The following is a 17,101-nucleotide window of genomic DNA, read 5'->3' as shown; positions in this document are numbered from 1 at the left end:
GGTTCTGGAAGTGGAGGATTTCTTCTCTCCACTTTTGTCTTCCTCAGTGTTCTTCACTTCCTCTTTTGTTCTTGGCTGTTGGTTGGTCTCTCTTTTCTGCTTCATTTCTTGCAGGCAGGGCTCACTCCCTTGCATGTCCCCACTACTACCCCAAAGCTCCATCCTTCAGGTTGAGCAAGCAGGCTGACTGGAATGAGGTGTCCTTTCCTTTCACACCTCCTCTAGAACCCCAATATCTCGTAGTGGAGGTCCTCTGAGCCAACTGAGCCTGGTATTTTACTTCTAGTGTTTCCTGGACTTGACACAAATTGAGGCTTCTGCAGAATCCTGGAGCTGTGCTTCTTCAGCTAGTGGTTCCATAAATTGTAGTTCTTAGAGTGCTTGCTCATATCGATTCCAATTAGGTGACTCCCAATTAGGTGTGCACGCGCTGCTTGCACGTTCGTTGGCAAATTTTTACCCTAGCAACACTCAGTGGGTCGGCTGGGTCGCCCCCTGGAGTGGTGCCATTATGGCGCTGGATATATACCCCTGCCGACCCAACGGTCCTTCAGTTCCTTCTTACCGCCCATGACAGTCGTTGGAACTGTGGAGCACATCTGAGCTGATCTCCACTTCCCTAGCTTCAAACCTGGCTCGCCTCAGTGTGCTGACCAGGCCGAGACAGCCTGCACACTATAATCACTGTTCCTTCGAACATTTTAGCCTCCCTAAGCTGATGGCTGACCCCCACCCAGGTCTATGCAGGGATGCCTTTCCACCCACCACAACCTTCGATGGCCTTAACCATGGATGCGTCATCTCTGGGTTGGTGTGCCCACCTAGAGGGTCTCTGTACTCAAGGCCTTTGGTCAGCTCAAGAACTAACCTTACACATCAATGTGTGGGAACTGAGGGGGGTTCGCCTAGCATGCCAGGTGTTTTGTCAGCAACTCCAAGGCCATTGTGCATCAGTGTTTATGGGCAACACAACAGCCTTGTTTTATATAAACAGGCAGGGCGAGCACGCTCCTCCTTTCTTTGTCAGGAAGCCATTCAGCTCTGGGAGTTTTGCAAAGCCCACTCAATTGACCTAGTAGCGTCCTTTCTCCCAGGAGTTCAGAACATCCTGGCAGATCGCCTTGGCAGATCCTTCCTAACCCACGAGTGGTCGATTCGTCCGGACATCATCCATTCTGTTTTCCGGAAGTGGGGGTTTCCCCACATAGACCTCTTCGCCTCTTGCGAGAATCGGAAATGCCACGCGTTCTGCTCCTTCCAGGGTCGCTCCCCGGGCTCCCTCTCAGACGCATTCCTGATACTGTGGACGAACCATCTGCTCTACACCTTTCTGCCGTTCCCACTGGTCCACAGGCTCCTGATCAAGCTCCGCAGAGACAGGGCCCACCTGATCATGATCGCTCCAGCGTGGCCGAGGCAGCACTGGTACACCATGTTGTTCGACCTGTTGGTGACAGACCCAATTCCCCTACCACTTTGGCCAGGCCTCATAACGCAGGACTACGGCAGACTTCACCATCCAGACCTACAGTCTCTTCACCTCACAGCATGGTTACTGCGTGCTTAAGCCAGTCCGAGTTACGCTGCTCTGCCTCGGTGCAACAAGTACTCTTGGGCAGTAGGAAGCTTTCCACTAGGTTGATATACTTGGCCAAGTGGAAGCGTTTCTCCTGCTGGTGCGCTCAACATAACGCTGTCCCCACGCAGGTACCAGTTCCTACTGTCCTGGACTACCTCTGGTCCCTGAAACAACATGGCCTAGCGGGTTCATCCATAAAGGTGCATCTGGCGGCCATCTCCGCCTTCCGCCCAGGGGAGAACAGGCGTTCAGTCTTCTCTCACCCTATGGTTTCAAAGTTCCTCAAGGGCTTGGAACGTTTGTACCCGCAGGTTCGACATCCCGCCCCGACCTGGGACCTCAGTCTAGTTCTAGCCAAGGTTATGGGGGCTCCCTTCGAACCGCTAGCCACCTGCTCGCTGCTGTACCTCTCCTGGAAGACAGCCTTCCTCATCGCCATTACATCGGCAAGGCGAGTGCCCGAGCTTCGGACCCTCACAGTGGACCCCCCCATACGCTGTTTCATAAGGACAAGGTACAGCTGCAACCACACCCTGCCTTCCTTCCTAAGCTGGTGTCTGCCTTTCATGTCAATCAAGACATCTTCCTTCCAGTCTTCTTCCCGAAACCGCACTCGTCGCGTCGGGAACAGCAGCTGCACTCCTTAGATGTCCGTAGGGCTCTCACCTTTTATATCGAAAGAACAAAACCCTTTCAAAAGATGCCCCAGCTCTTTGTAGCAGTGGCAGATCGAATGAAGGGCCTGCCGTTCTCCTCGCAGCGAATTTCATCTTGGGTGACATCTTGTATCTGTGCCTGCTATGACCTGGCTCACGTTCTGACTAGCCACCTCACCGCCCATTCTACTCGGGCTCAAGCTTCATCTGCTGCCTTCCTGGCCCATGTACCCATCCAGGAGATATGTCGGGCAGCTACCTGGTCATCGGTTCACACCTTTGCGTCACATTACGCATTGGTACAACAGTCTAGAGATGACGCGACATTTGGCTCAGCAGTTTTACATTCCGCTACATCTCACTCTGACTCCACTGCCTCAGTAAGGCTTGAGAGTCACCTAATTGGAATCGATATGAGCAAGCACTCGAAGAAGCAAAGACGGTTACTCACCTTTGTAACTGTTGTTCTTCGAGATGTGTTGCTCATATCCATTCCAAACCTGCCCTCCTTCCCCTTTGTCGGAGTAGCCGGCAAGAAGGAACTGAAGGGCCGTTGGTTTGGCAGGGGTATATATCCGGCGCCATAACGGCTCCACTCCAGGGGGCGACCCAGCCGACCCACCGAGTGTTGCTATCGTAAAAATCTTCCAACGAATGTGCACACGGCGTACGCACACCTTATTTGGAGTCACTTAATTGGAATGGACATGAGCAACACATTTCGAAGAACAACAGTTACAAAGGTGAGTAACCGTCTTTTCTGTGTGGAGACCCTCCCCCATAATTCCTTCTTATCTCCCTACTTGCCAGGTGACTTCTTTTGAAAGAGGATGACTGTCATTTATTAGTAGGGTGCATTTTAGTTTCATGATCCTTGCATTTGTTTTTTTTGTATTCCCTGTTGCCCCAAATGTTTTCAAAGGTCTTGATTGGTCTTGTTGCCAACTTGCATTGGGAAGAGGCTCCTAGTTGAAATGCCACTTCTTGTCCTTCTGAGCAGGCGGAAAGAAATATTGCAAAGGGATTAACTCAGTTGCCATTAGCTCTCAACAAATGAGTGTTGGAGTCTCCACCCACAAACATAGAGTTTTAGTCTACCACTGATGGGATATGTCTAACTGTAGATGGCTTATGTCAGAACAGCTGGTGAAATTGCCCCACGATTGTCTGTGATTCTCGAGCCTGTGGGCTCACCAGATCAGTGCTTTTTCTGTTTAGGAAGCTGATTTCATTCATCTCTCCACAGTCACATAGCTTCTCTGAAAGATCAGGTAGAACAGCCTGTGGGTAACTAGGTTCATTCCCTGATGCCTGTGCTATTTGTGGTTTTTAGACCTCCAGGCCCGGATCTGAGGGGATATCTGACCAATTGTTCTCTCTTCACTGACCATATGAACCAGTATATTCACCTTATGGTTTTCTTTCCTAAATCTCTCTCTTCCTTGGGTAAAGAAGAGCTTCACACACTTGACGTAATGAGAGCATGGTCATTCTGTCCAGACAGAACAAGATGCTTCAAAAATACATGCAGGCTATTTATGACCTTTGCTGCCAGAGTCTAGAGGCAACCTATATCCACATAGAGGTTATGCAAATGAGTCTTCGACTATGTACGAAAATGCTATGAGTTATCCAGAAAAGAGTCCCCCAAGCCATGTTAGAGCTCAGAGCATTAGAGCTCAGGCAGCCTCCTGTTTGGGGAGTATTCCCCTACCTGAGAGATGTAGAGAAGCTATGTGGAGTTTGAGCCACACATTTACCACTCACTGTTCCCTCATATCGGTTTCCAGATCAGATGCCAATTTTGGGAGGGCTGTCCTGCAGTCACTGTTCAAGCAGGACTTCCTCTTACCCATGTGCAAGCAAATAGACCGCCACTTATTAGTCATCGAGAGTGGAATCTGAGCAGCCAATCATTGAAAGAAGATGGAAAGGTAACTTACCTACATTAACTGTGGTTCTTTGAGACTCCATAACACTTCCCCCCACCACTATGGAATCTATTCCTACGAGATTCTGCACTGAAGAAAGAACTGAGGCGTGATTGGTTCTGTTGACCCTTTATGCCCTCAGGTAGAGTGGGCCTGAGGGCACCAAGTGCACTGGTGCAGTCCCAGTAGACACCATTGGCCGAAGAGAATCTGTTCTTGTGCACATGGTGCACGTACAGACTAAGGGTCGAATCTATGAACAACACATCTTGAAGAACCACAATTACTGTAAGGTAAGTAACCGTTCTCTTGCTGTAGTTTCCCTTTGGCTTCAAGATATTCCCATCACCTTTTACTCCTGGTTCCATAAATATGGATGTTTAAAATTGCAGAAGTCTGAAAATTTCCTGTTTAACATGGAGCACTGCTGTTTGCATATCCTGGCATGTACACTTGACCTTTCTAACACACATGAGAGCTATTAAATAGTATTTCACTTCCTGATTTGTATAGTGTTCTGAGATTAATGGAGCATGCATTGTCAAAATACACAATGATTAAAATGTCTAGTTTCTGTCACTTTTTTGCCAAATAAATAAATAAATAAAACTGTGTATTTTGTAGCAAATAAAGATCTTACTTTAAAGAACCTTTTACTTGAGATATTTTGAGCTGCTGCTTCTTTTTTTTTTTTAACTTTTCAATTTTTTTAAAGGGGGTAAGTGCTGAGCACCCATAATGCCAATAGGAGCTGCAGATGCTTACTAGCTCTGAAAATCAGGCTGTAAATATATAGTATTTTTGTTGTTTGCAGTGTTGCTGTAGCCGTGTTGGTTCCATGTTGATATGAGAGGGATGAGGTAATACCTTTTATTGGACCAACTTCTTTTGGTGAAAGAGACAAACTTTTGAGCTACACAGAGATCTTCAGTATTTTTGTTCACGCATAGGGTGACATGTTTCCGTTACAGTGTGATTCTAGTAAAATGCAGATTGTTTTGAAGAAAATAATGCAGACCAAATATATATGTGTATAGTCACATATGTTCCTTTATAAATATAAGAGAAAACAATCAGAAAATAAATGCATTGCTGCAGTATACTCCCTTCGGATGGCCAGCCCTCAGAAGTTTAAAGCTCTGACTAAAAGCAAGTTGACACTCTCCTTTGGTAGACGTTCTCCTTCGGTAGATGTGGTTTTTGTTTTGGTATCCATAGATCATGGATTCTGTCCTTGGGACCCCAAGATGTGTAGTATAGTTGATAACCATGATATCTTTGTACATTGATGGAATCATTACAGATTGCCATTCAGTTGTTGGATGGCTAGACTAGGATAGTGCACAAAATCAAGACAAGATACCTATATAGCATGCATATAATATGGCAGCCGCTTTTTAAATATTAACTATAATAGTGCCACTAAGAATCCCTAACTGTAACTTAAATGGTTTTTGATAATTTTACATGTATGTTCAAAACAGTATAATATAATACCCTATGCATATAAGGCCCGATCCAAAGTCCATTGAAGACAATGGAAGACTACCATAGAGTTCAATATACTTTGGACCAAGCCCAGAAACAATAGAAGAAAGAATTACTGTTTGTTTAGAACTGTAAGTTAAGATCTGTCCCTTACTTTCTTTCTTAGTGCTGTTTTAAAATCTTGACTGTGCAATCAGGATCCATTGGTTCAAGTTGTTTGCATCTACTTGACAAGTCTGATTAAAATCATCTGGCTAAGACTATGTAAGAAAAATAAGACTTTGGCAGGTCAAATGCATTTTTTAAATCTAGAAATGTTCTTTATCAGAATAAGTGTAGCAATGACAACAGTGTTCTTTTTATTACAGTATAAATTGTGACTATATTGCCCACTTAAATTTCTAACATGTGCAAGGACACCAGTTTAATGGGGAACCAACTGCTTTCTCAAATAATGAATGTAAGTGATTCAGGCTCATAGTTTTTGACATTTCCTGAATCTAAGCCTTCAAGAAAGAAGGTGACATCAGTAGTGTTTTTAGATACCTGGAAATTTGTATGTTCTCAAATATGCAATAATATTGGGGAAGGTTGGTAACTGACTGACTGGGCTAGCTGATTTTAGGAGGAGCTGTGAATGCTGCCATTAGATTGATCTCACACACACAAACTACATAAAAGGGATTGACTACAGGGTCTTACAATGGAAATTGTTAGGCAAACTAAGCTACAGGTAACACTACCTTCCATCTATAATAAGTGTTATCCAAGTTAGAAAGTACTTCACACTAGAGGCATTGTGGAGTAACCTGTTAAGAAACTGAGTATTCAAAGTTTCTAATGAAGTATTTATTTAAAATTGTGATAATGGAAGTATTTTATACACATTTATCTCCAATCCTTAAATCAGCTCTCCAGATACAAAATGTGTTTATCCATGTATTTGTACAATGCCCAGGGCACTGAGGCCTAATCCTGATTAGGACTGTGAGTGCTCGTACTGTGCTATTACATGATAACAGGAAAACTTGTATTCAGAACTCTGAGTTTCAACTCCTTGCCCATACTGCATATCTTGTGCTGTCTATCTGCTGTACGCCTCCCTACTATTGCTCCTCTTTGTCTGAGTAGAGTTGGGTGGGAAACCATTTCCCCATCCCATGAGAATTTTGGTATTTTGAAAAAATTCTCTGTCCTAACTCAGGACAAAAAAAAAATCAAAATCTTGAAAATTTTCATGAAATAAACATCTCAAAATAGCGGCAGCAGCAGCAACATCTTCAGATCAGGTAAATTGTTTGATTTTGACCTTTTAAAAATGATTAATCTGAACACCTCAACTAACCTTCCCTGCAAATAGCATTGGTTCATTGTCTGATTTTTTTTTTAAAGTTCCTCGAAAAATTCCCAGCCAGCTCTAAAAATGAACCTATTGCTGTGTACTGCAGACTCACAAGACTCTGCTGACTTTTCCTTACATGTGCCATGTGCTGAGTCTGCTATTTCAAGTAGAACTGATAGAAATGTGAAGGACTGTACCCTTCTCAAATCTTGCATACCTTTTCTTGGTTCTACTGCCCCAATGCACCAGTTTGCATCTGATGTCGGTCAGAACTCATTGCTGATACCCATGAGCAAGTTCAGATTAGAATATGTTTGTCAGCATCATCCCAGGAGCTTCAGCAAGATGAAAAGCCCCAGCACATTAACATATTTTAATTTTTTTAAAGAAGTAAAACCTGGAGGGAAAAAAAGATTAAGACATTGGAATAACATGGGGTTTTGATGCATAAGGCATTGATTGCCCAAAAGAAAATGAATTTTTTGTCACTTAGTTCTTTTGGTGGTAGCCGCTTTACATTATTTCTACAAAACCCTGCAGTTACCATTGGTATTGTTTCTTAAATTGATCTGTTCTTTTGATTTCTTAATTATCTGTTACTTGATTACATAGCTCATAGTATTTTGCATTCCTTTATGCAAAATGAAATCTATCTTTCTTTTTCTTTTTTTTTCCATCGGGGATATTTATATCAGCTGTAATGCATCCCCTTCCCCCCAGTTTTGCTCTGGATAAATCGTGTACATTTATCAGAGGACAGAGTTTGATAATGATGCTGTGCTTCAATAAGAGCGGAGTAGTTGTAAATACAAGTCTCCATCATTAAAACAAGCAGTAGTGGGACTGAAATGGAGGAAGCTTCTGAATGTTTTCTTTATCACAGGATTAGCCTTGGGACATTTGATTCCCCCCCCCCCCCCCTTTGTTGAGGTTACACCTTGTGCACCAATAAAGTATCAGACAAAGATACTTTTCTCTTGTCATATAACCTTGCGATGAGTGATGTATATATGCAGCATCTACAAATGTTTTTAAAAACATGAACACACTTTATATGCGACCAACAGCAGCTGTTTCCTGCTTATATGCAGTCAGGAAGGGACTGCAGAACAGGTCTGCACTTTGCTACCTTACAGCCTTGTGCCACAAAGCCTGGAGAAAGACTGTTTGTTCATAATATATTGGGCTGATAAAGGGACTCTGAAACTATAACATTTTTGTAGGCCTCATCTACTCAAGAGATGGGAATCTGATACCCTCAGACCTGAGATCACTACACATGATTATCAGCTGCATTGTTGCAGCCAATGATTCGTGTTTCAGTGTTTGGAGAGGGCAAGGAAAGAAGAAAATATATACACTATAAAATGGCACGTCTTTTTTGGTGATGAGGCCAGTTGTCAGAACTGTGGCCTAAGAAATACTGCAGTGGGGTTTTCGCCTATCTGTTGGGGGTGAAGGGAAACAATGCAAAAAGAAAGCACTAGCAAAATAAGAAAATGCTGTTTGTAATGCCTTTCTTTGGGGACATCTACTGCTGGCAATAAGAATGTATCACTGGAACTTTCCCTGAACTACATCTGCCACTGCCAACAGTTTCCAACCTCAGTAATAAACTAATATTTACCATTGTTCATTTCTTCTGGAGTTCATTTCTTGCAGATCTAACCACCCTATTCACCACAAGGCATCAAGTTCCTGCCTAATGTTGAGCATCTATGCCAAACCCTTAAAAATATTCATAACTCTGAAAAGTCTGGTTTTAAATTATGTCATAAAAAGTAAGTGATATTAATGCACCAGTTCAGGTAGAGTTCATATATTGCTGATGCCAATGTATAAAAATGATAGAAACCTAGTAAGTACTACTCTGAAGCGGTGAGCAAAATATTTTTAACCAAAATGTAGATGATAGCAGATGAATGGGTGTAATAATTTTCTTATAATCTGTTGCACAGCCTTACTTGTCTTCATATCAACTAAATCATGGAATGCTGTCTCTTTTGAATATAGTGGTACTCAATTATCTGCTGCGTGATGTGGATGAGTAACTATCAATTTTAAGAAACTTTTGCAATGGATGAGAATTATGCAGAAAATTTTGTTTCTACAGGATGCTATAGTTATCCATGAAGTTTATGAAGAAGGGGCAGCAGCTAGAGATGGTCGACTCTGGGCTGGTGATCAGATTCTTGAGGTAAATTAATTATGAATCCTATTTAAATAGTTTTGTATTTAATCCAAAATTGCTTTCTTCAGAGGACCACTCTAACCATTTAGTAGATTCTGATACTTGTAATGAAGACACCATTTACGCTATTATCGTGAAGCTTTTTTTTAAAACCCATAAGAAAATCCCAGGAAATAATATTTCACAAACTGCTATAAACTACCAATTACAGTTTGAGAATATATTACATTTTATCAGACAAGATAGTTTTTGAATTACATCAATGTCATGTACAAATGTACAATAGTTAAGAATCATCCATCTGTTTAATCTTTTATTTAGAAGCCTGCTTTATAGTGTAACCTTTAGTACCTTTTGTTATGCTTTTATGTTCTGCAATATATATGTAGAGCATATCATTGCAATTCTGGTCAGCACTAGTACAACATCTTCAACAGATTAATAAGTGTGTATGTTTCATCAATAATCAACATAATTAGAAAGGTGTACCGTTTTTACTACCCTTTTTATAAGCTTGATGTTTTATCTGGACCCCAGAGCCTTTTAAAGCATTATACTGAGAAAAATGGAGTGTTTATGGTTTATTTTTTAATGTATTGTTTAACTGCTCATCTGTAACTCTACATGGGCAGAAAAGCTGAGCTTTGCAGGATACTGTGCAAATAAGTGGGTGACTACAGAGTCATTCCAAACTATTCATGCAGGCTGATCTAGGGAGCTTAGTCTGTGGTGTAAAACCTTTATTTTGCTTATATAATTAGAGTAATTTTGATGGACTAGTCAATCTATATGCACAATTTTATTTGTACCTTTAATGTAACAAAAAGACCGACACCATAATTGTTAGAGACAATTGGAAATTCAAATATATGGAACTCTAGGGAGGAGAGGGTTAAGAGAGGGATGTTGTTCACTGCAAATTAAACTCGAGTCAGGCTCTGGTGGTTCTAGTACAGCTGTTTTTAGTGTCTCACTGTCAGATCAGGACAAATTCCCAGCACACCCATTTTGCTGTAGTGCATGGGGTTAGAAAAATAGTGAGGGGCACTTGGGGAGTTGTTTTTACAACTCTTGCACAGAAAATATTTTTTTAATGTTAAGGCTATATTTATTTTCATTTTATAAACAACTGTGTCTTAACAACGTGATAAAAATGGAGAAGGTTAATAAATTCTTCACTGACCATGCAGGAAGGTGCAAATGTGTGTTAAGCCATAATGTTTGTATGAATTGTAACCTTTAAAACTGCCCTAATGAGGTAAATCTACAACATGTGTAGACATATATGTGTAAAGAAAAATATAGGGGTGTATAGCATATTCATAAATGTATGCATCCTATTTAGAATTAATGAACTCAGTGTATTTTATGATTAATATTTGACTATGGTATGATTAAGAGTACAAAGAACTGATCTTTTTCCCTGCATAGTAATTTATAAAAATAAATGCTATTGTATTTGTGTCAGTATTACATTCTACAATTACTGTTTTATACTTTTGTACAATGACTGTTTCATCTTCCCTATTAAACTTTTAAATTTTGACACACTAGAATTTTTTAATACATGACAAATAAATGAATGCACAGAGCAGATAATCTGAAAATGGCTTCATTTAGGCTTGAAGGATTAGATTTTTATCTGTAAATGTCAATTTCACCATACCATACACAAACCAAGGAAAAATATTTCCATTGATGGTAATTGAAATTTACAGACAGGCAAAGTCACAAAAATGCTGCTTGAGAATTTATTTAAGGATATTTACTTTGTATAATTTGACATGTGAAGTTGACAATTCGTGTATTAACATGTATAAAGCTTTAAACACTTTGAATCTGAGCATCTACTGTCATTAAATAATTTTTTCTCTCTCTCTCTCACTCACCCCCACCCCCATATTTTCCTGCATCTGTGAAAATTTAAATGGATAAAAATGGGGGGGTGCTTTAAAACTCATAATTTTGTACAACTGTGAAAATTTTAATTTGATAATTTAAAGTTTTAAAAATAAACATTGATATTGATTGACATTATGCAAAAATAAAAATTGAATTCTGCAGAGCCTACTTTAAAGGTTATTGATACAGATACTATGTTTGGCTAGTTCTGGAATCAGAATTTCAAGTTTCTGTACTTTTTGAATATTTTTAATTCGCTCAGACCCATTGCTCCATTCAAACTCAATCTGAATTTACTAACCTAGAATGCTTTCAGATTAGGTTGAGAAGCTTAACTGAGAGCTTCTGCAGTGGTCTTGTGTGCCATCTATTGGAACAAAGCAAAATAATCATCTAATAGCAACCTCTTTAAAGCTAAGATATTGTCACTTCCTAACTTTTATGTAAATTTACATTGTGAATCTACTAATGAGAATTAGAGAAAATAATGCTCTCTTACCACAGATGAGAAGACCTGGTTTCCAGCCAGCACTTAATTTTTTCCTTATTTTTTCTGTTCTTCAGCATTGTGATGTTGGGGGAAGGGGGAATCTAAGCATTCATACCAGCAAAGAAAAAGCCACAGAAATGTATAATGTGCAGAGGAGAAAGATAACACTTTCACCTCTGATACTGGGAGTGGAAGTAGCTTTATGAATGTAAATGAATTGAGTTTGGTTGTTTCTCCCCATTGTTCAGTAGACAAGAGTGAACACTACAAAACCACCAGTTGACAGCTATCTGATCAGGAGAAGCCCAGGACAGAGTTATAAAGAGTCTATCTCACTTCAAGTTGAGATGACCCAGTACAAGGCATTGTAGGAAAGCTCACAGTGGAATGTGTAAAGCTCGGCACTGTAAATTGATGGCATAATTTTTTAGAAGCGCTGGTCATCAAAAGATTGTTCTCAGCACCTCAGAAGCTCAGGCCACTAAATTGTTGTGCCTCGGCACTCTCAAGTTTGAAAATTTTGGCCTGAAGTTATGGTAGGTGGTGGGATTTTGTCTATGGATATTTGCAAGTGAGTATTTTCCCACAATGGCCTACACCAGTCACCTCCACTCAAGACAAGAGGTGAAGAATCAAATCAACATTTTAGTTTTCCTTTACTTTTCATTAGATAGCTTCTTTATTCACCTCTGTTGATAAAGGCAGTGGGGAGATATCTGCAAATACCAGATCACTGAATACCACATATCTTGCAGTCAGTTTTAGTCAATAGGAATTTTGCCTGCGTAAGGACTGAGGGATCAAGCCTCAAGTTAGAACCTACTGAAAAGGTTTTAGATAACACTGGGAAATATTCTGCAGTAATTCTGTCACTTTACTCTTTATGATGTTATTGCACCCATATTTTCCAAGAAAGGAATGCCCTGGTTTGCTATGCAATACTTTAAAAACAGGGTTGTCATAACAGAAATACACAAGGTCAATAATCAACCATGTCAAATTCGTAAACCATAGGGCAGAGGTTGGCAACCTTTCAGAAGTGGTGTGCCGAGTCTTCATTTATTCACTCTAATGTAAAGTTTCCCGTGCCAGTAATACATTTTAACATTTTTAGAAGGTCTCTTTCTATAAGTTTATAATATATTAACTAAACTATTGTTGTATATAAAGTAAATAAGGGTTTTAAAATGTTTAAGAAGCTTCATTTAAAATTAAATTAAAATGCAGAGCTCCCCGGACTGGAGGCCAGGACCCGGGCAGTGTGAGTGCCACTGAAAATCAACTCGCATGCTGGCTTCGGCACACCTGCAGTAGGTTGCCTACCCCTGCCATAGGGTAATGTAGAATGGCTAATATACAGTAAATAGATGGATGGTGTTGTGGTTTAGGCACTAGACTGGGATCCAGGCAACCTGGGTCCAGTTCCTGCCTCTGCCACAGACTTCCTGTGTGACTTTGGGCAAGCCAGTTACTTGCTCTGTGCCTCACTTTCCCTCTCTGTAAAATGGAGTAAAAATACTTCCCTGCCACACAGTGCTGCTACAGAGATAAATACGTTAATGTTTGTGAGGGACTCAGATACTGTGGGGGTGTAAAGCTCATTAATAACTGTAATTGGGAAAAATAACAGTTTGATGGTTATTCCAGGTTAATGGCGTTGATTTGAGGAATGCTAGTCATGAAGAAGCTATCACAGCCTTGAGACAAACACCTCAAAAGGTGCAACTAGTTGTTTATAGAGATGAAGCTCATTATAAAGATGAAGAGAATTTGGAGATTTTCTATGTAGATCTACAAAAGAAAACAGGCAGAGGACTAGGTCTAAGCATTGTTGGAAAACGGTAAGAACTTCTGTGTTTTACACAACTCCGTTCCAAGTGAGAATTTATTTTGCCATAGAAACAATTGTTGCCATTACATGGAATATGAAATACCGAAAGAATGGTTCCAGCCACAAAAGTTGGGATCTAAACTTCTCCATGAGGCTTTTCAGATTTGGGGTTTTGATTTAGACTCCTCTAGAAATAACAGTGGCGTGTATGTAATGTCATAACACTCTCTTCCCAAGGCTACTTGTTTGTTTCCTTTAGCATTTGGCATTTTGGAGCATAGCATAATATTACTAAGAATATCAGTTTGTGAAGGGTCTGGTCCAGTGACCAAACATAGGACTGAAAGTTAAGCGCTCTTGTGTTTTATTCCCAACTCTGATTGTGTCTGTGACGGCTGGCAAGTCCTAGCTACATGGATTAGCTTTCCTAGCTTTATGTGGATAGTACTACTGCCTGGAAGTGTTTTGAGGATTAGTTAGAGATCTCTACAATTATTAACTATAAAATACTAAGAACACAGTGTGGAGTCAGAAAGGGTACAGTCAATAATAGCTGCTGCTTAAAAAGTAAAACTGGCTTTTTAATAATGTATTTTTAAAGCATTTATTTTAAAGTTGTTTATACTAAAGCTGTGGTACATCAAATTTAATCTTTTATTGCTAGAGAAAACTTCTAGCATGAGCAAAGTCATTGATCAGTCTCTGTGTAAAACTCACAGCCACTGCTGTTTCTTATTGCCAGGAAAAAAAAAATCATCATGTCATTAACCCAATGGTTTGTGGTCAGTAAAGAATCTATGGCAGGTTTCACAAGAGATGTTTAACGCTGGTGGTGTGAGCAGATTCTCATGTGGGTAATTTAATTCTGGTTCCTGCAACCTGATATGGTATTCTCCAGCCCTCCCCACAACTGCCTTCATGCTAGACTGTTGTGTAGTATTGCTACATGCTCCTGTGGTGGTTGCGTTTCCCTCCAGAGCTAGCTGAATTTCTATGGTAGATTAAATTATCTGTGTATAGTTAATATTATTATATACCATTTTGTTTTGTGAAGCGCATAGGTTCCTTCAGGATAAAAGATAGTGTATACATTAATTGGAAGTTAGTATTCTCCTGTCTTTGGCCCTTTACTTCCTCCACACCAAGCTGAAGTAGCTAAACTAAGTACCAGGAGGTTCTTCAGGGACTGAGGAAGGGATTCTCCCTTGTTCTGTGTCTGGGGGATCCATTGGTCTTGTCCCCTTCGTGTTTTTAACCCACCTCTACCCTCCTCTTTCAAGCCTCATGGTCCAGGTACGTGGGGCGTACCACAGAGCTGGGCTCTCTGCTGCCCAGGGTACACAAATTCATGTGCAAGCTACAAAAATCTCTGTGCAGTGCTCTGTGCTCTTCTCTATGCCTTGGGGCCCTCCAAGGCTGCAGAAAAGAGATAGCATTTGGCCTTGTGTGAGGAAAAGGAAAATCTATATTGAAGCCACTTCTTACTAAGCGTATCAAGAGATAGTCCAACTCTATCCTTGGCAGATTGTGCCTTGGTCTCTGGGCAGTATTTTTATATTACAGTAGCATATAGCTTTTCTTATCTGAGCAGATTGTACGTACCAGAACTAATAGCACAAGGGGAAAGGGATATAGTGCATGGTTTCCTATTTTAATGAGTTTAAAATCTGTAGCTTATAATCTCCTCAGAAGGTCAGGTATAATCTAAAATTAGTTTTTCTCAGCTCCCAAGTTTCTTTTAATGTCTCATAGATGTACGTAATCTGAATTGCACTCACAGAGACTAGTGGATTGTGTAATTAGCCATATGCTTCTTGTATTACCAGAAATGGAAGTGGAGTGTTTATCTCTGACATTGTTAAAGGAGGAGCTGCAGACCTGGATGGGAGATTAATACAAGGAGATCAGATCTTGTCTGTTAATGGGGAGGATATGAGGAATGCCTCACAAGAGGTTGTTGCCACTATCCTCAAGGTGAGTACATACTACATTCTTAGATATGAAACTGCAGTTACTGACGGTATACAAAGTGATTATCTTGGGGTGCTATTTACACATAGCCAGGACAACCTGAAACCGATTATCAAGACAGATAGGAATTTGATAGGAAAATTACATTGGGAGATTCATTTAGTTTTAGCTCTACATATATATTTATGTAGTACATAGTGGCAAAATGAAGATACAGATATCACTTTAGGCATTTATTTGAGAATGTAACCATTTATTTCAAGCAATGGGAAAATGTTATGAAGACTGAGAGGCATAAAATTGTGGAACTGAATTGGAATGAGATGCTTTTGGTTTTGCTTGCATTAACCTAGCAACCATAGAATCGCGGTGTAAATTTGTTCCAGCCCAGGCTTTCCTGACATGTTGGTGCTGTTGCCCTGAAGTACTGGGGGACAAATCCTGGCCAGAAATACATCCACGGCATGGACAAGCCTGCTCAAGGAGACTCTGCCCCCTCCTTTGCTACACATGCACAACATTCTCCATGGGGCTGTGGGAAAGAACATTGTGAATAGGCCAAGGAAAGAATGCCTGTGTTAGGGTAGGAGGGGAAAGAAGACTGTGGATGATATTTCTGGCCACAGGGAATATTATTGTAGCCTGCTGCCTCTGCCATCTACCTGAAATTATGTTAGGAGGAGAGGACTCTGTCCTCTAGATTCCATGAAGGTTCCTTGTGCAAAGTTCTTTTATTCAGGCTTTGCATGAGGGCAAGGATTAGGAATCAGCAAGCAAGGGTATGAGGACGTGTTATTAAAGTGAATCTGCTTATGTTAAATTCAGAGTCATTCTGTTTTACAGTGTTTTTCCTGCTGATGTATTGTTTTCCATTGGATGAGTGGGGTGGGATTTGCTGCCGATTTGTAATGGGTGGCTGAGCATCTAGCGCCTGATCCAAAGGTCATTAAGTCAATCGAAAGACTTCTATTGATTTCAATAGGTTTTCTATGAAGCCCCTAGAATCTGGGATGGATGCCTTTTACATTGTTCAAATAAAACAAATGGAATAAAAAATTAGGTTTTAGGTTTCAATCTTCAATGGTTTCTTCAACATTATGGCCTGAAAGTATATGTGAGTAAGTCTAGGAAAGCAGAAATATTGTAACCCTGTTTAAATACCGTGTGTTATATTTTATTATATTCCAAGTGTGCTCAAGGGCTAGTGCACCTAGAGATTGGAAGACTGAGAGCTGGTTCTTGGTTATCATCACGGAAAACATCCCAAAGCAGTCAGGTTAGTGACAATTGTATCAATAGAAAATAAAGTCGTTGTGGTCTGCATGGAATGTAGATAAGGGTCTGTCTGGAGCAGCTGACAGAATCTAGGACTTGGATTATTGTTTTAAAATTATCATTATACAATACTGTTCTTTTTCAGTAGTTTTACGTAAATCTCTTTAATCTACAACTGGGGTAGGCAACCTCTGGCACACATGCTGAAGGCGGCACGCAAGCTGATTTTCAGTGGCACTCACACTGCCTGGGTCCTGGCCGCTGGTCTGGGGGCTCTGCATTTTAATTTAATTTTAAATGAAGCTTCTTAAACATTTTAAATACCTTATTTGCTTTACATACAACAATAGTTTAGTTATATATTATAGACTTATAGAAAGAGACCTTCTAAAAATGTTAATGTATTACCGGCATGCGAAGCCTTAAATCAGAGTGAATAAATGAA

At 40.4% G+C, this 17,101-nt stretch overlaps 1 protein-coding gene across 10 annotated transcripts in view; it reads left to right on the top strand.

Annotated features, from left to right (window-relative positions):
- PATJ (PATJ crumbs cell polarity complex component) overlaps positions 1–17,101 on the top strand; it is a 215,053-nt gene that overhangs the window by 171,347 nt on the left and 26,605 nt on the right. For all 10 annotated transcript variants that reach the window (XM_050961967.1, XM_050961959.1, XM_050961963.1 and 7 more), the window contains 4 exons: positions 9,110–9,193; positions 13,227–13,420; positions 15,237–15,384; positions 16,571–16,657. In XM_050961967.1, the coding sequence (XP_050817924.1) occupies positions 9,110–9,193; positions 13,227–13,420; positions 15,237–15,384; positions 16,571–16,657 (513 nt within the window). The remainder of the gene's footprint in view (positions 1–9,109; positions 9,194–13,226; positions 13,421–15,236; positions 15,385–16,570; positions 16,658–17,101) is intronic.

This window comes from Gopherus flavomarginatus, chromosome 7 (assembly GCF_025201925.1).
Source record: "Gopherus flavomarginatus isolate rGopFla2 chromosome 7, rGopFla2.mat.asm, whole genome shotgun sequence".
Classification (NCBI taxonomy): Eukaryota; Metazoa; Chordata; order Testudines; family Testudinidae; genus Gopherus; species Gopherus flavomarginatus.
This window is presented reverse-complemented; position numbering and strand designations above follow the sequence as displayed.